The sequence below is a fragment of the Eptatretus burgeri genome, chromosome 1, assembly GCF_056783735.1.
Source record: "Eptatretus burgeri isolate ZD-2024b chromosome 1, Ebu_testis_v1, whole genome shotgun sequence".
Taxonomy (NCBI): domain Eukaryota; kingdom Metazoa; phylum Chordata; class Myxini; order Myxiniformes; family Myxinidae; genus Eptatretus; species Eptatretus burgeri.
Genome location: NC_140961.1, coordinates 26,939,425 through 26,958,165, shown reverse-complemented (window position 1 = coordinate 26,958,165; position 18,741 = coordinate 26,939,425). Strand labels below are relative to the sequence as shown.

At 45.2% G+C, this 18,741-nt stretch overlaps 2 protein-coding genes and 1 pseudogene across 4 annotated transcripts in view; all 3 read right to left on the bottom strand.

Moving 5' to 3' along the window:
* Positions 1-2,128, bottom strand: part of LOC147034081 (uncharacterized) — a 24,702-nt gene extending 22,574 nt beyond the window's left edge. The window contains exon 1 of the mRNA XM_085849320.1: positions 2,064-2,128. Within this exon, the coding sequence (XP_085705446.1) occupies positions 2,064-2,128 (65 nt within the window). The remainder of the gene's footprint in view (positions 1-2,063) is intronic.
* On the bottom strand, positions 1-18,446 carry LOC147034079 (protein FAM200C-like). Of its 3 annotated transcripts, XM_085876106.1 has the most exons (9): positions 18,066-18,446; positions 13,097-13,188; positions 10,775-10,865; positions 10,627-10,679; positions 5,130-5,255; positions 4,289-4,381; positions 1,264-2,162; positions 243-296; positions 1-107 (listed from the first exon to the last, which is right to left on the bottom strand). In XM_085876106.1, the coding sequence occupies exons 1-7, from the start codon at positions 18,283-18,285 to the stop codon at positions 2,154-2,156; spliced, it is 684 nt and encodes a 227-aa protein (XP_085732232.1). In that variant the 5' UTR covers positions 18,286-18,446; the 3' UTR covers positions 1-107; positions 243-296; positions 1,264-2,153. The 3 variants fall into 3 exon arrangements, with proteins under 3 accessions (XP_085732232.1, XP_085732233.1, XP_085732231.1); XM_085876107.1 differs by lacking the exon at positions 243-296; XM_085876105.1 differs by lacking the exons at positions 1-107; positions 243-296; positions 1,264-2,162; positions 4,289-4,381; positions 18,066-18,446 and adding an exon at positions 14,427-15,609 and having other exon boundaries at positions 5,171-5,255.
* Positions 6,945-7,085, bottom strand: LOC147034080 (signal recognition particle RNA; annotated as a pseudogene).
* Positions 18,447-18,741: the final 295 nt, after the last annotated feature.

Sequence of the window (18,741 nt, the reverse complement as noted above, 5' to 3'; positions counted from 1 at the left end):
CTCGAGGAAGAGTTGTTTTCCCTCATCAGTTCAGAGCAAGTGTCACATGATGGCTTTTCATCAGAAACGTTTCTTGTGTTTTATCCAGTGAGAATCGAAATCAAAGGCTGCTCCACACAGGAACCGACAACATATCAACAGGGTTAATCAAACACCCTTAATGTCACTGAATAATTATAATTCAAGATGTAACCACTGCAGGTGCACCATTGATAAGTTTGTTATTTAAACTAGCAGAGTACCTGCCCTACAGGTGATCTTGTGCCAAGCAAGCAGCACGATCTTCTGACACACACCTTTATTTTGGCACAAAAAACAAACCTAGGTTACGTGCATGAAGTATAAACATAACTACTACTTATAATTCAAAACACCTCACTTCCCTGGAAAACGTGGGGACGGGAATACTGTACTGTCAATGGTGGAGACTTGTAATTCCCTCCTCCACCGGGAGTCAGCGCGACATGATACACATTCATATCGAGAATATGATTCCTCTCTCCCTCCCCACTCCCCCCAGACCACCGGTAAATATAAAAACACCCCGATGCATGAAATGGGGTCATGCTGATCATATGTAGCAAGTCTGAATGTAATCATCTCAGGACTGGAGAAGGAGGAGCGCGACAAACAAACACTGGTCCATGAAGTCCAGTAAGGATGTCAATTTCACCAGGTGGTTTCTGATGATAAATCCTCTCCTGGGAGTGATGTGAAAACACATCGCTGGAATAATCTCCTCTGCCTGTGTGCTCCTTTCTGAACGTAGACCCATCTGAATAACAAGCGATTCTAACTTGTTGATAGTCAATATTCACTCCTACCTTGTTCTATTTTCCAAATGTAGCTCTTTGAATGATTTTTCATTTGTTTGTCTGTCCGCTCACCCACAGCCCGAACTACTCAGACAATTGTTCCGACACTTTTGGAGGTTGCAGCCACCGTCCCTGTGATGGCTCATGACAAAGTTTTGTGTGTGTGTGTGTGTGTGTGTGTGTGTGTGTGTGTGTGTGTGTGTGTGTGTGTGTGTGTGTGTGTGTGTGTGTGTGTGTGTGTGTGTGTGTGAGTGTGAGTGTGAGTGTGAGTGTGAGTGTGTGTGTGTATCACCTCCAGAACTCCAAAAGCATGAAGCCTGAAGCTTTGCATCCATTCAAAGGGAACCCCAACTGAGTACATGAAGGAAAATTGGGTGTTTGGATTAATTTAAACTCCCTTTTTGTGGATAATCGATCAGCTTGCTGTCGCTTGCCAATCCAGCCGTACCTTTTCCACCATTTTGTTGGAGTGCTTGCTTGAGTGCTTGAGCCACTTGGAGAACGCTGTGCAAGCTTCGTTCTCTCCAAACTTCCACAGCGATACCGTGGCTCGGTTCTCCGTGGGAACATCCCCAGAGGTCGGAAGGGAAAATAAATCAAAAGATTAGAATGAGTAAATAATGGGACAAGTGAACTGCGAGTTTTTGAGGGAGGAGAGAACTCTCACTCTCTCTTCGCTGTCTCACCTGGGTTCAAATTCCAACTCGGTGACAAACTGTCATCCCGGTGTTTCACAGGCAGAGTGATTCATCAATGTGTGTGCCGTCTCCGGATTGACATGAAACTGGTTGTTACATTTGCAGGAATTTCACCCCCTGTACTTCCACTCCTCCTCATCCCACCCCCCCCTCCATTTAACTCTCCCCCACACCTCTCCATCTCTCACACCCCTCTTAATAAACTCGTCGGTAAAGTGACGGGTTGTATTTGCAGGTCTTCCAATGAAATGTTAATTTGTTTCACAACATCGTGTCTGTATTTCCATTTGCATGTTCCTATCGAAAGGTGATGGGAGATAAGGGGTGCTTTAAGGAGATTGGGAAAAGTGAACAAAGTTATCCAAAGAGACAAGATTAATTTTGAAAACGGAGGATGAAGGGCACAGGTATCATTTGGAGTGACTCAGAGTCAATCTCCCCCCCCCCATGTTCCCTCCGCACCCCCACCACTGCACTTCAATGTGGAGCAGGGAGATGATAACTTAAGTCTGATTCCAGGTGTGATATATAAAAAATAATGAACACTCACACTGATGAATGGTGAGTTGTCCTGCGATGGTGATCAGCCTTGGAACAGGTGCATGACTTGTGCATGCCCTCATCCTCCTTCAAGTACTTTTTAGAATTGCTGCAAACAAGAAAAAAACAAACAACCAATAAACAATCATCCTGAGGTTTTGCACCAAAGAGTGTGTCATCCTTTGGAGGGACATTAAGCAGGGCGTCCCATTTGCTTGCAGTTGTTGGTCGAAGTGAGAGATTCCCGTTTCTCTTTTTCAAAGAGTCGTCCATTGTGTACCAGTTCCATGGCAAAACAAAACCTTCATGATATTGCTGCGGTTCTCGGAACCGCACGCATCCAACATAAAGTGGTCCCAAGACAGTTATTCCATTAATATGTCGATAGTCCCTTCCCTTTTGTCTAGCGGGACAACAGGGGCTTGCATTGCGAGGATCTCATAGCTCGGTTTGCTTATATCATTCCTTCTTCATCTCATTTCTCACTTCATTCCTACTCTTCTTTTCTGATTATTCCTGAGGGAAATCTGAGCCACGTACACCCTTCGCTGTGAGATGGGTCCTCAGCAAAGGCCAAGCAGGCATTATGCTGGACACCCCTCCATAGAAAGCACACTCAACACGATGCCCGCGCTGCACGGAACACGTACCGAGGAGACGGAAGAAACAGCACCTGAGAAAGGGCGCTCAAACACCACAGAGCTCCCGTCCTCAAGCGATCCCTCAGTCGAGGCCGACAATATTAAAATGACAACCACGCCACGTTTGGCGGGATACGAGTGTGCAAGGCGCAAGTGGCGCGTTCCTTTCAACCCATTTCTGGACTAATTATATCGATCGGGTTTCACCCCACGCACACGGTAGCAAAATCGGGCAAACACGAGCGCTGGCCACGTGCGTAATGGCAGATCTATGCGCACTGTACGGAATTTGCTCGAAGGCAGATCCGTGCGCCACCCGCGACTTTATCGTACAGAGCAGGGCACAAATGGACACATCTTACTGTCTGTGCATGGGTTCGCCATAACATCGTACCTTTGGTCCTCGCTGGCGGCCGCGGACGGCGAGCATCTTCTCGCCTCTGCGGCTAGCGGGGCTGTGATCGGGCGGAAGCATATTGTCTCCACACACATGACACTGACTCCACCCACCCACCCGGTTCCACCTACCACTCCGCACACTCGCTCTGAACTCCACCCTCCCAACTCAAGCCCCTTCTTCATGCCCACGGTCTCGACGCGAGCTGCCCGAAGCAAGAGGCGACGTGCCAGCTATCAGGGGGGTACCGTGTATCAATTATACAAAGGTACCGAGAGACCGAGCCTCAACTCCTCTCCTGTCTTGCTTCACTTCCCCTTCATCGGGTTTTCTGTTTCTATGTGTGTGTGCGTGTCCTGGTACCTGTCTATACAAGTAAGTCTGCACAAGATTGTTATTATTATTTTCGGGTTCGGTCTGCTCTGCGTCCACTTTCATAAGTTGCTTGTTATTGCCGCACCACACCTTTCTTCCCTGTCTCTGCACAACACACCCCAATAAAACTATTCCCTGAACCACATACTTTCACTCACCCCATTGAAAATAAATGATTATTATAAATGTTCTCTACTCGTTTTTGTCTTTTCCTTCATTGATCCAGCATGGTCTGAGTCCTAGATTAGCCGGGACTTTATTCCCAACAATCCGTTCCTTTCAGCCGGTACGTCCATGGCAGTGTCGCTCAGCTGCATCCGATCCGGTAAAGTGATCCGGTCCGGTGGAGTGACCGGTTCGGACAAAGTGTACTGAGGGCGTGTTGCCCGGTAATTAAATCACGTGGTTATTTTTAGGGAACCGGATTAACTAGACGCAGGACCCCAAGTCACGTGGTTCAGTTATTGGCGTCTATAGTCGGTTAAGCGACCCGCCGCGTCACGGAATTATCCGTGTGCGATGGCCTACAATTCCGGGGAGTTTGGTGGGAGCCGAGATAGCTTTCCCCCCAGTGGTCTTCTCACCTGACCCCCGGCCCACAACAATATGATATTTTCCCAGAAAAGTAATTTTAAATGCTACTTATGCTATATAAACATAAATATGTTTATATAAAATGCTACTTTTTAACAATATTGGTTGTGATAGTGTTCTTAAACGAAAGTATGTTGTTTTATCATGAACATAAATATCAATGTGATTGAAAATATGATTGTTGCTCAGAAATCTTAGTGAAAGACATTGAAATGAAAGTTCTTTGACCTTCGTCTCGCTCCTGTTCAAGCGAGCCCGTGCATTCTCGTAATTCTGCTGCAACACCTGCATTTTAATCTCCATCATATGTTTGTTTTCCAGCTGCAAACAACACACAGTTTATCACAAATTATATAAATATATTGAATTAAACCTCAATAAAACACACATTAACCCTCAATCACACATGCTTCCAAAATACATGATTCTCCTCTTTAAAGGAACAAGGACAAATGTGTCCAAGAGCAGCGTCCTAAAGATTTTGTCGGCTAAAAAAAAAAAAAAATTACATTTTTAAAAAAATAAACAACAACAACAACAACAACTTCCGATATTTTGTCACGGGCCTTGATTAAGCCAATAGGGAAACGCGTCATAATGTCTTTACGTATTTACGATATATCGTGTATTTACAAAATAAAGAATGTATTTACGAAATTACAATACGATAAATGGAATAATCTTTAAATAGTAACGTGAACTTTTCGAAACTTTAAAGCAAATGTCCGAATATATTTAAAAGTTCATGATAGACGCTCTCAAAAGGCACCGTCTATGTGACGATGTGTACATGTGCTCAGTATTTAAGGAGATCCGGATCTCGTATATACAAGAGCCGAGTCCTCGAGATTAAGGTTTTGTAAGAAGAAGAAGAAGAAGAAGAAGAAGAAGAAGAAGAAGAAGAAGAAGAAGAAGAAGAAGAAGAAGAAGAAGAAGAAGAAGAAGAAGAAGAAGAAGAAGAAGAAGAAGAAGAAGAAGAACAACAACAACAACAACAATGCCGAGCTCTCTATGAGCAGCGTTCGCTACGCGAGATGCTGCTAAAAAGGATGATCATCACATCATTTACCTCTTTCTGCAGGTTCTGCACCATCGTCTCAGCATCGTGCAGTTGCTTGGTTCGCATCTCGACGACCACTTGGAGACTGTTTACCTCATTTTCCAGAAAGTTCACACGAGATGAAGGGGAATTTGTCTGTAAAAGAGGATGAACTAGGCTGGAAACAAAACAAGTTGAGGCAGTGATCAAGACTGGACCAATTATACACATTACATCCTCGTTAAATGGGGATCATACCGACCTTCGCTCATACACCTCTCAATTCCTCAAATTGGTGTAATTTTACAGCGCGTGCGCTGTATACAATTGCACCGAGTTTGAAATGTCCCCGCCGGCGTCTACCACGTCTCCCACGTCTCCGGTGTCCCCCCCCCCACGTGCCTCAAGACAGCCAATGACGGCCGTCCAGTAGATGGCAGTGCGTAACCTAGACGGAAATACCCGAGTATCTCAATGGAAATTTGTGAAACCAATGTGTTATATATGTGAAAAACATTTAATTTATTGCTTGATGGAAAAAAAACGAAGAAACGCGCCCCTCATGTACGAACGAACGAAAGATGTCATTTCCGCCCACCATCACATTTCGCGCCGAAAGACGTCATTTCCGCCCACCATCGCATTTCACGTCGATCGCCGAATGCTGAAAGCTAAGTTCTTCTTCTGCGGCCCCCTGCCACGCTGTATCGAACGATTTCATTCCTTCTCTTATATATAAAGGTGCTTATCATAATAATCACAAGATTTTTACATTTCAAATATTAAGTACGCTTTTTAATTGTCTTTCAACTGAAAAAGCATAAATTGCATATTTTAACATTAGTGTACTCATTTGCTTCACCATACGCGCTGTATTGAAGGATTTCACTTGTTATCCTTGTATTAACACACTCTTATTTGCCATTAGTTTATTTAGCTCATCTACAACAGAGTGAAGATGAGTTGTTGAAGCAACAATGATGTCCTTCAGGCAGTCAGGTGAAGGCTCCAGAAACAATTTTTCATTACCCCCCACCCACGACGATTCCGAAGTGGCTCAACAGATCATTTTAAAACTCGGCATGATGGTTCGTGACACCGATACGGAAAAATTAACACAGCCCTGATTTTCCATCCAGGAGGAGAGATAATTAATTAACTTAAAATGTAATCTATGTTTGAATGTCCATCTCATGACTATCCCATGACCCAGATTCCTTCATCTCACGAGATTGTGAATTAATAATAGGACCAGAGGACCTGTTGCTGATCTGGGCCCTGGCCTGATGTTACCCAAACTTGGTAACATTCTGACTGGTGGGTCTGGAGAAGAAGATATTTAAACGAATTAATGCAATTTTCCCAAAAATTGACAAAGTCGGCTATTTTGACACACTTCCGGTCACGTGATGACTTTGCTAATTTAACATCCCGACCTTGACCTTATGTTGTCACCAAAATTAGGTGGCATTATGACTGGTGGGTCTGGAGAAGAAGATTTTTGAAGAAATTTACTAAGTCGGCCATTTGGACAGATTTATGTGACATACTTATGTCATGTGACCGGAACAAGCTTTGCAATTCCTGTTATCAGTCACGAGAGGAACATTGTTGGCAAATTTCAGCCGGATCGGACCAGCAGTTTGGCCGGAGAAGTGAAAAAGTAGAACTGATGGACGAACGGACGATGCGCAATTACAATACATTATGTGTTCTTTTTTCGGCTGCTCCCGTTAGGGGTCGCCACAGCGGATCATCCGTTATGATCCGCACACCGATTTGGCACAGGTTTTACGCCGGATGCCCTTCCTGACACAACCCTGGTCGCCTCTTACGACACAGGGATAAGGATTGGGTTTCGCCATGATTCCGGGCTGCCCTACACCCTCTCATAGCGCAGCCCAGTGCAGAGCTCCCGTCCTCAAGCGATCCTCCAACCCAAGCCTCCGAGTAGCCGGATTACAGGCGCACGCCACTACACCCGGTATGATTACAATGCATTATCTGGAATATAAATTACAGATAATCTAAAAAATAGGGGTAATACCCCTGGGTGCTCACTCACCCCCTTCCTCCATGAACCCCCTCAGACCCAAATTTTTTTTGATGTCATGAACAAGCTTTAAACATCATGAGTGATGAAGGTTGTGGTCAAGTTTCATCGAAATCGTGTGTGTAGTTTCAGAGAAGACGCTAAAGTGTTTATGGACGGACGGACGACGCGCCATCCCACAATCTCCCTGGAGGTATGTTCCAGGTGAGATAATAAATAAACTAGAACGACACTCTTCCACCGTTATCCCTCCACCCACATTATGACATCATTATAATACTTGTACAAAGTTTGACTTTGATCCCTTCAGACGTTCTTAAGTTATTGGAGAAACAAAATCTTATCACTGACAGACGGACAACCCGGAAACATGTCGGGATAAATCCGAAACGACTTCGTCTGGTGGAGACGTAAAAATGATTTTTCATCATTCAATGTTCACCTCTTCATTAAATTTGATCTTCATCATAATATAATTTACCTGTTGAGTAAATTTTAACGTCAATGTCAGTAAAGAACATTAAATTAAGAGGGAGGGAGGACGGAACGTTAGGTTTGGAGTGGGGGGTGTGAGGACATTCTTTTTCATCCATTGTAGACCCTGGAGATCCTGCAGACCACAACCACGTAGTCGTAGTAGAAGTAGTTGTAATATTCAATGAAACAAACATTCAAAAGACAGAAATGGTTGTACAATAGTACATTGTAATATACTGCAATTAAATAACGTACTAATTAACATGCAGATAAAAGGGGCACGATAACAAGGACCAAACGGACTTGATCAGCACAAGCCAAACAGGATAAACCATCTCCATTATACATGTAACACATGAACATGACAGAAGAATGTTCCTGAAACGACCTGTCACCTGGACATACCAAGAAAGGGACATGACAAGGAATGTAAATGATTTGCATTGCAAAGTAACGTGACCACAAGGCAGGATAGACACTGAAGGAGAGTGAGGAGAGCAGAAAGCAAGAGAAGGAGGAGAGAAAAGGTGAATGAGCACATCACAAGGTGGAAACAGAGATGAGGTAATCATGAGAAAAGGGGGAAACCAGGGTGAGTGGGATGAATGAAAGAAAGAAGGAAAACTCAGCAGGGGAGCCAGGCTCAAGAAGGTTCAAATAAGTGGAGAACTAAAAAGCATGAACTGTCTGAGATCAAAAGGCAGGTACAGGTGTTCCCATGTAAAATTAACATAAAAAGAGATCACCAGCTCCATTGTACATCAAATATAAATTGGAATCATAAATAAAATCAGCAGGATGTGAATAAAAAGATTAAATTTTTTGGGATACATTATTGAGGCTCATATGAGAGTTAAATTATACATACAGAGATATGACAGAAGTAAATCGACACCTTAAATTTCTTCATTTAATCTGTATCACGTAGTTTTACTCAGTCATTTTTACTCGTATTCGAGGATTTCTTTGCAGAAACGAGTTCATGGGTCTTGTAAGACAATTAACCATGCCTCGCAACCAGGGAGCACACAAACTTTCCGATTTTCAAAGAGGACGAATTGTTGGCCCATCGGAAGATGGAGTCAGCCGGCGTCAAATAGCTCAGAACCTTGGCATTCCGCTTTCTACGGTCAATCGGGTGATTATGCAATTCACCAGAGAAGGCAAGGGATCCACAGCTTCCTGTTCTCGTCGACCTGGGACTCAGAAAGGTGTCTTCGAGCTGTCAAGCGGTCCGTTGTGAAAACTCTCCATTGCAAAGCAGATGTTGCAGAGGAGGTCAGTTTAGCTCAAGAACTGCCGTGCGGTAACTTCATCACCTCGGCTACTATGGGAGAGCAGCCAGGAGAAAACCTCTTCTTAGACCGGCCAACATTCAAAGGAGAATGAAGTGGGCTGACGAGATGGCCGGTCAGACCCGTGAGTTTTGGCAAACTGTAATTTTTTCAGGTGAGTCCCAATGTACTCAATTTTCTGACAGTGGACACGTATTGGTCTGGAGACTTCCCAATCAAGAGTTTTCTTTGAACCGATTGCAGCCAAATGTCAAACACGGTGGTTTTTTAGTGATGATGTGGGGAGCAATCTGGAGCACTGGTCGGTCAGAGCTTGTGGAGTGTGTTGGCAACACCAACTCTACGATGTACATTTCTATCCTTGAGGATGGACGTCTCCCCGTATTCTCCACTGGTCAGATGGTCAAAAACAATACTCTTCCATGAAGAGACGGAGCTCCATGCCACACTGCAATAAAGACCAAAGAATGGCAGGACAGAAATGGGATCAAGCGACTTCCATGGACGAGTCAGTCTACTGACATGATTCCCATTGAACACCTTTGGGCCAAATTGGAACGAGCGGAGTGGAGAAAGTCCAGGAAACAAACATCATGAGCAGAATGTCTGACCTGTTTGTGTGAAGCCTGGACAGAAATCCCCACAAGAGAAAATTTCAGAACTCGTTCGTTCTATGTCTGAAAATGTAAAAGCGTTGAAATCTGCAAATGGCAAGTCTACAAAATACTAGTGAATGTATTAAAATGGATTAAATGATCAATAAATAAATTATTTTAAAATCATGGTGTCAATTTACTTCTGTCATGTCTCCGTATATAAAAAACACACACTCTTGTTTGATACGAGTGTTTTTATCCTTGTGTTAACACACTCTTGTTTGATACGAGTGTTTTTATCCTTGTGTTAACACACACTTGTTTGATACGAGTGTTTTTATCCTTGTGTTAACACACTCTTGTTTGATATGAGTGTTTTTATCCTTGTGTTAACACACTCTTGTTTGGAATGAGTGTTTTTATCCTTGTGTTAACACACCCTTGTTTAATACGAGTGTTTTTATCCTTGTGTTGACACACTCTTGTGTGGAAGGAGTGTTTTTATCCTTGTGTTAACACACTCTTGTTTAATATGAGTGTTTTTATCCTTGTGTTAACACACCCTTGTTTGGAATGAGTGTTTTTATCCTTGTGTTAACACACTCTTTTTTGGAATGAGTGTTTTTATCCTTGTTTTAACACACCCTTGTTTGATACGAGTGTTTTTATCATTGTGTTAACACACTCTTGTGTGGAAGGAGTGTTTTTATCCTTGTGTTAACACACTCTTGTTTGATATGAGTGTTTTTATCCTTGTGTTAACACACTCTTGTTTGGAATGAGTGTTTTTATCCTTGTGTTAACACACCCTTGTTTAATACGAGTGTTTTTATCCTTGTGTTAACACACTCTTGTTTAATATGAGTGTTTTTATCCTTGTGTTAACACACCCTTGTTTGCAATGAGTGTTTTTATCCTTGTGTTAACACACTCTTTTTTGGAATGAGTGTTTTTATCCTTGTTTTAACACACCCTTGTTTGATACGAGTGTTTTTATCATTGTGTTAACACACTCTTGTGTGGAAGGAGTGTTTTTATCCTTGTGTTAACACACTCTTGTTTAATATGAGTGTTTTTATCTTGTTTGATAGAAGTGAAACTCGTACCTGAAAAGGAAGCTTTTGCATCGCTCCATTGTATTCCAGCTCAGCCCTCAGTTCTAAAGAGATAAAGAATTTACAAGACAAGTTGATCATGAAACTTTCTGTGACAGAAATCAAAGAAATATAATCAATAATTCTCAAAACAAATTACCTTCTCGTGTCGACTTTCGCCATCTTTCCATCGAGGACTTCTGTAAATCGAGTTCCTCTCGGAGTTTCTTATTTTGTAAAATGCATTTGTCCTGCAGGAGGTGAACGCATCACAAATTTAACATGATTCAAATACAAACAAAGGGAGCAGAGATCAAGGTCAAGCCTGTATGTCTGAGCAATCGGCAGCTTTGGGTCAATATTGTTGCGGATTCGCGCCCGCCGGCGTGCTGACGGCCACGTAACTCGAATCGCGGCACGTCGCCCACCGGACGGACAATCCAGTCGTGACCCTCTCGGACTAACGCCGGGAACTAGTCACAGGTGGACCTTTCGGTCTCACCACGATCGTGCCAATCGGCCCCCGCGTGGGATAGGGTTGCTCGCCAAATTCGACCTACCTAAGTACCCACACGGAGGGTAGACCGGGCGATCGCACCTCGCCGCAGGTCGACTTCGGACACGGGCCACTTTAAGCGATCCGTTCCGTACTATCGGGATAACCGAGCGGTGTTATTCGTCGGCCTCGACGGTTCGATTAATTATCGGGCGTTTCAGCCCACGACCAACCCTTTACGTGAAGCAAGATGGAGATTCAATAGAGGAAAAGACGAAGCGATGCGGGAAAACAGTTCAACATGAAGCACATTTATTTCGCGATGAACGGAAAGCACACATATACAATTCCACCAAAAGCACATGTAAAAGAAGAAGACAATGCAATATTACACAAAAAGCAAATGCAACAATGCAGATCTATCCGACTACCGAGCACACGGCAACACTTATACAATTTTACTTCACAGACGGCGCCGACAACACATGTACCCAAAACAAAAGAAAAAGAACCACCCTCAAGGATGAGGCGGGCCTGGGGCCGAGACCGGGTCGGGCCTACCCGTCTGATGATGAGACGCGAAGTGGCGGTGGTGCCTCAACTCCGCGGGCCTCGCGGACAGTGTCTGGTAGGGGGTGGGAAAGGGGCCCCCTTGTCGCACTATCTCAGCGCGGGGGGAAACAGGAGGGGGTTGTTGATGCTCGGGGGATGGAGGATATCACCCTGTCTCGGGTCCCGCGACGAGCGTCTCCACCTCGACCTTGGTCGCGCCGTCGGCCTCCCGCCTCCGCAGCTCCCGACACCGACGCGAGCACCCCCTCGTCCGCCTTCGCCGCCGCCCCCTCTCCACAGCTCCGTCTGCTCGCCCTCTCAGTCTCCTCTCTTGGCTCGTCCCAACTCTTCACCCTTGACTTCTCCCCTCCGAACTCTGACTCTTCTTCCCAGCTCCGCCGACAACTCGTTCCAACGCACCACTCCCTTGAACTCCGCACAACTGCCTTTGACTGACGAACGCAGCCGTTTATATAAGCCCCGTGGCTTCGCTCTTTCACCCTTGACCCTCTGCCTCCGACCCTTCACCTCTCTAACCGGCTCCCCATTGGACCGAGGAAAAGTGGGCGTGAATGCTTTTTGATCCATGAATTTGCATATAGCGACCTCACTCCAACGCCTTGGAGGCGGGGCCAAATCGCCCACGCTCTCCGATAGGACGGAACAAAAGTGGGCGTGAGTCGTTTTTGATCCGGTTTTCTGCGGGAAGTCTGTGATGTTTTTGAACACGCTGCTCGGTGCGCGCCCTGCACGAGTCCAGTATCGGTGCCCACAAGTGGCGCAAGAATGGTGGTGATGCTGGTGTTGGCGAGTTGTGACGGTAAAGGTCGTGGCTGTTGTGGTGAAGCGGCGTTGTGGTTGGTGGTTGTTGTGTGATGACTGTTGAGACGTGGTGGGTGGTGCTAGTAATGGCGGCTGGTCCAAAATAAAGATAGGAAAAGAAAAACGGCTATCCTGAAGAGTCGCAGCCCGAGTGAATGACATGTATTCCCTCTAAACAACGGGTTTGGGCCTAACTACACATATACTTATGGAGATATCTCACCTAAGGTACCTGAATGGTGGTGTGCGAATTTCGTCAACCACAACAACATGTTCTCAGGAGGTCAAACAGAGCACACATGGTTCCCTTGAACCTCAGTGTTCAAGATCACCACGAGAGTAGTGGAGTCCAGTGGAGAGTTGTGTGTTCTCTTCAAACTGACAGCGGAGCTTTTGTCGCGTCTGGTTACTTGTGTTGAATAACTACACATTGCTAGTTTACACGATACTACACAACACAAAACGGACATCTCCATCTTCCACATCTCACCTCCAATTATGAAGAACAAAATTGACAAAACAGACATAACATAAAATTAACTTCCTCCACCGCTACCCTCCTCCAACCACCACATATGAACAATGCTTCAAGGAAGAGTTGTTTTCCCTTACCAGTTTGGAACATCTTTTACATGTCGGCCCCTTCGTATAAACTTTTCCTTGATTTGGAAATGTCTGTGTGAGAGTCTTCGACAAAGAGGATCCTGCAATGTACAAACAGGGTTAATCAAAGATCCTTAAACTTTGTAAATCTCGACCAACAATAAACAATCATCTTGGTGTATCACAGGTAGGGCGAGGCCTCAATGTGTCTCGTCCCTCGGAGGGATGTTAATCTGGTTGTCCTGTTTCCTAACATTGGTTTGTGCATCCTAAAGAGCCCATAGCCTCCTTTGTAAAGTTTTCACTAACATCCTGAATAACATATTAATTTCTCTTCTGACAATTGTGGGGAAGGCAAAGGCAAACCACCTGTTGTCATCCTTTCTTTGGACCTTCTTCCACACTGAACCTACCTTCGAACAGAGCAGCACAGACAGGAGGTTCTCACGGCGCTCAAGTCAACGTCCAATGATGGGACAGGTGATGCTTTTGAGTCCAGTCATCCTTTCCCTATCAACTGTTTTGCAAACCGCTTGACAATCCGCATGGCAAATGGACAAAGTGAATAAGGAGCGGCTTTGGTGAGCGTTAAGCGAGCCGCTTGTGAAAGGAACACCTACACCTGTTCATAAAATTCTGATCTTCGCCAAGATGTAATCAATTCAACCTTCTCACACACTCAACGTGTCCACCAAGTTTGGTACAAATTTAAGATATCCAGCACACCAATAACTGAGACAGACAAACAAACAGGAGCGAAAAACATAACCTCCGTCCAACTGAGATGGTGGTGGTAATTAAGACACTAACAGGGGTCGATCAACACTTCACCTTAACGAAGGTTCATCATCCACATGTGTCCTTCAGTTTTACATACAGTCCAAGTGGGGTGGGGAGAGTTTGAACATGACGGTGTAAAAAGTACAGTCTGTGTTTTGTAAGAAGACTACAAATGTTTGAGTGGTGTGAGCCGAAAAGGTTCTAGATGGTCTAAACCAGCGTTTCTCAACCTTTGATGGCCCATGGCCCCCCTACCGAGTCGCTTAACATTCGTGGTCCCCTGCCCTTCAATAAAAGATGCAGATTTCGTTTTATGAAATTTATTTACTCAGTCTTAAAAGGTAAATCAAAGTAAACATTTTTCTAAGCAATACAATCAATGAGACACTTGCTGTTGGGCTTGTCTGACGAGGCCTCTTATGTCCGGCTCCGTCTTGGACACAGCAAGGCGAATATCGTTCCCAACGTCAAGACGGTTTCTGGACTTCGTTTTAATGGTCCCAAGGTCAGAAAATCCAGATTCGCAAAGATATGTTGTGGCGAATTGAATGAGACTTACGGATGCCTTCTTGTTGAGTAGTGGATACGCATCCTGAACAGACAACCAGAAGGTGGAGTGGTCTTCTTTGTTACTGAAGACCAACTTCATTGCTTTTGAAACCTTCAACTCTGCCAGCTCCTCTGCTTCATCTTCAGTAGGTTCAATTTTGGCGTTAAACGGGTCTTTGTGCCACGGAACATCCAACGGTGCATCGTCCAAATACGATTTGAACTCTGCGGAGAGATTGTCGAGATGTCTAGTGATGCAATCTTTGATGCCGACGGGAAGCTCAATCCTCTGCGTCTGCAGGTGCTCATCCAAGAAAGGAAACGAGGCAGTGGACCCGGCCTTGATTCGTGCCTGCCAGACTTCCATTCTCGCAGACAGTCCGGCAAGCTTGTCTTGAACGTCACTGACTGTCACATCACGGCCTTGCAAGGACTGGTTCATTTCATTGAGTCGGCCGAATATATCGGCCAGGTAGGCGAGCATCATGACGAACTCTTCATTGTCGAAGTGGACATGGAGGTTGTTTTCGTTGTCTTGCAGGAAGATTTCCACCTCAACTCGGAGTTCATACAGCCGAGAGAGGCATTTCCCCCTCGATAGCCAAAGGACTTTGGTGTGGAACAGAAGTCCAACATGTTCCGCTCCCATTTCGTTGGCCAGGAGTTGGAAGAGCCGATGATTTTTGGCCTTCGCACGAATGAAGTTAATCACTTTGACCGCGACATCCATGACTTCCAGCGAACGAGGCGGAAGAGTCTTTGACGCAAGAGTGTATCGGTGTAGCGAACAGTGGGAGGACGTCACATGGGGCCATTCGTTCTTCACAAGCGTGACGAACCCTCCTCTGACGCCGACCATCGCTGGGGCACCATCAGTACAAATGTGCTTGAAATTCTGCCAACCGAGTCTATTAGCTTCAAAAAAAAAAGAGTCCACAATAGCTTTGATATCTGCCGCTGTCATTGTGGTTGGTAGGGTATTGCAGAACAAGAACTCTTCCTTCATCTTTCCCTTTCTCTCGTAGCGAGTCAAGGCGATCAACTGGCTCTCCAGGGCGGTGTCGGTCGACTCGTCTCCTTGAAGGCGAGCCTGGAGCGTGCTTTGTTGGATTTCGGAGCAAACTTGACGCACACATCAGCGGCCATGTCGTCAATCCGTCATCGGATCGTGTCATTAGAGAGCGAAACTTGCTGGATCTTCTTTTCGCCTCTGGTCCGATCATCAATTCCACCATTTTCTCTGTACATGGCTTGATAAGGTCCTCAGCAATAGTGTGCGGCTTCTTGCACTTCGCAATTCGGTGTGCCACTTCGTAGCTGGATTGAAGAGTAGGTTTTTCTTCTGGCCGGAATCCAAATTTGGGAAGTGTCTCTTCACGGTCATATCGTGATCGTTTCGCAGACAGGGCGTCGATATCATCTTCCTTCCTTCCGGGATGCATCTTGTTGCGATGGTTTGAAAGTTTGGAAGGACGTTGTGACGCATTTGACATCACGACCGAGCAGTGCAGACATTGCGCGCAGTCCACGCCATCTCGACTGACATTCGTGAATCCAAACTTGACATCGCTGTCATTCCATTTTCGAACCTTCGACATCTGAGAAAAAAATTGAAAAAAACAAAATTCTAACGTTTTTGTAAACATTGGTTTACGATGAATGCTCTGTGGGCTCCGCCTTCTCTTTTAAAATCGTGGTTAAACTCATCTACCCTTTTTACTTTGACACTATGACCGGAGACTCGTCGCCTTAATTGTACATTACAAGCTTCTGCATTCTGAATCGCAGTTTTTCGGCGTCCGCTCATGGTCCCCCGGTCGAAGGCCGATGGCCCCCTTGGGGGGCCACGGGCCCCCGGTTGAGAAACGCTGCTCTAAACTAAAGGGTCACAACTTCACGATCCAATCGTACTGAGGGTCCAAATGGTCAAAAGGGTCTCATCTCTGAAGCATATAAATGTCTAAACAGATCTAAAGTGTTTAAAGCTCCAACGTTTCGAACATATCTGAAGGGTGTAATTGGTCTAAATGGTGTTCAGGTCGAAAGGGCCAAAAGGGATTTCAGGGATGTAAAGGTCCAAGAGTCTTTGGGGTCTAAAGGCAGCTTCAGGGTGAAGGGATTCTGAAAGGTTCTATTGGGTCTCGATGGATGTAAAGGTATAGAGGAGTATAAGGGGTCCAAAGGATGTAAATATCTAACGGCATCTAAAAGAGTCATAAATGGTGTTCAAAGGTCTAAAAGGTACATTCCATGAACACGGATTTATTAGACATGGCGAGGGTGTAACTTGTGTTCAAACAGGACTGGACGTAATTAAAACACAGATACCGAGGCTTCACGGATAGCTTTGTTTGTGTATACAGTACATGGACATACAGTACATGGATATACAGGACATGGATACAGTACATGGATACAGTACATGGATACACAGTGCATGAAAATACAGTACATGGATATACAGTACATGGATACAGCACATGGATACAGTACATGGATACAGTACATGGATACACAGTGCATGAAAATACAGTGCATAGATATACAGAACATGGATATACAGGACATGAATATACAGTACATGGATACACAGCACATGGATACACAGTACATGGACATACAGTACATGGACATACAGTACATGGATACACAGTACATGGATACACAGTACATGGATACACAGTACATGGATACACAGTACATGGACACACAGTACATGGACACAGTACATGGACACACAGTACATGGACATACAGCACATGGATACACAAACAAACAGAACTAGAACGACACTCGGTGGAACACACACCTCCACCTGGTTGAACAGTTTACCTTTGTATCCACTGACAGGGTGGATCTGGATCCCAACCGAAACCTAAACCCAATCAATCCTTCCTCCTCACAAACACAAACGAACCACCAAGTTTCGCCAGAACTCGTCCACAACGTTTTGAGATATTGTTCTCACAGACAAACAGGGATGAAAACATCAGCTCAGGTGCACGGAGGTAATAACAGGTGTACGGAGGTAATAACAGGTGTACGGAGGTAATAACAGGTGTACGGAGGTAATAACAGGTGTACGGAGGTAGTAACAGGTGTACGGAGGTAGTAACAGGTGAACAGGAGGTCGTAACAGGTGTACGGAGGTAGTAACAGGTGAACAGGAGGTAGTAACAGGTGTACGGAGGTAGTAACAGGTGTACGGAGGTAGTAACAGGTGTACGGAGGTAGTAACAGGTGTACGGAGGTAGTAACAGGTGAACAGGAGGGAGTAACAGGTGTACGGAGGTAGTAACAGGTGAACAGGAGGTCGTAACAGGTGTACGGAGGCAGTAACAGGTGTACGGAGGCAGTAACAGGTGTACGGAGGCAGTAACAGGTGTACGGAGGCAGTAACAGGTGTACGGAGGCAGTAACAGGTGTACGGAGGTAGTAACAGGTGTACGGAGGTAATCACAGGTGTACGGAGGTAGTAACAGGTGTACGAAGGTAATCACAGGTGTACGGAGGTAATCACAGGTGTACGGAGGTAATAACAGGTGTACGGAGGTAATCACAGGTGTACGGAGGTAATCACAGGTGTACGGAGGTAATAACAGGTGTACGGAGGTAGTAACAGGTGTACAAGTTTGAGGTGTAAACTTACCTTCACCGGGGAACCTTACATTCCACGGAACACCTTCAGTGTCCTTTCCACCACCACAGACCTTCGGACTTCGTGTCTCGTCCTCCACCTGAACGTGAGGGGTCGATTCGACCTCACAGGAACCATTTTCCTCAAACCCAGAGGACGATGTACAACAAATCGACCTGAAAAACCCTCCAATCCGGGACATCACGGTCCCCTTGTTGCTGCGGCTCTTCATCTTCTCCTTCCGATCGAGTTTCGAGCGAAACGAAGATATTTTGAATATTTTTCCCGTCTGGGACACACGGAGCCCCCACAGTGCGAGTGGTCGGGTCCGGCGCTCAGGAAAAATGGGGTTTACGGCTTTCAAACTTATGACGTCACAAATAACTTCGTGGCAGCAATCAGAACAACAAATAACTTTTCATTTGAATTTCGACCAATCAGAGGCCGTGATTCGCTGCACGTCATTCGACACGCCAGGATGGCCACGCCCACACAGTGAAGAAAGTAAAACTCGGTGTATTTTCCACGTTTTTGATTATCTGAGGAATATGATAACGTTTAATAAAAATCCGTTGGCCGGGTTTGTGAATTTTATTTACATATAAACGGGAACACTTGTTTCAGTAATCTCGGTGTTTATTACTTTCCGTGTCTCACAGACCAAACCAATGGTCCTCCTGGTGCATCT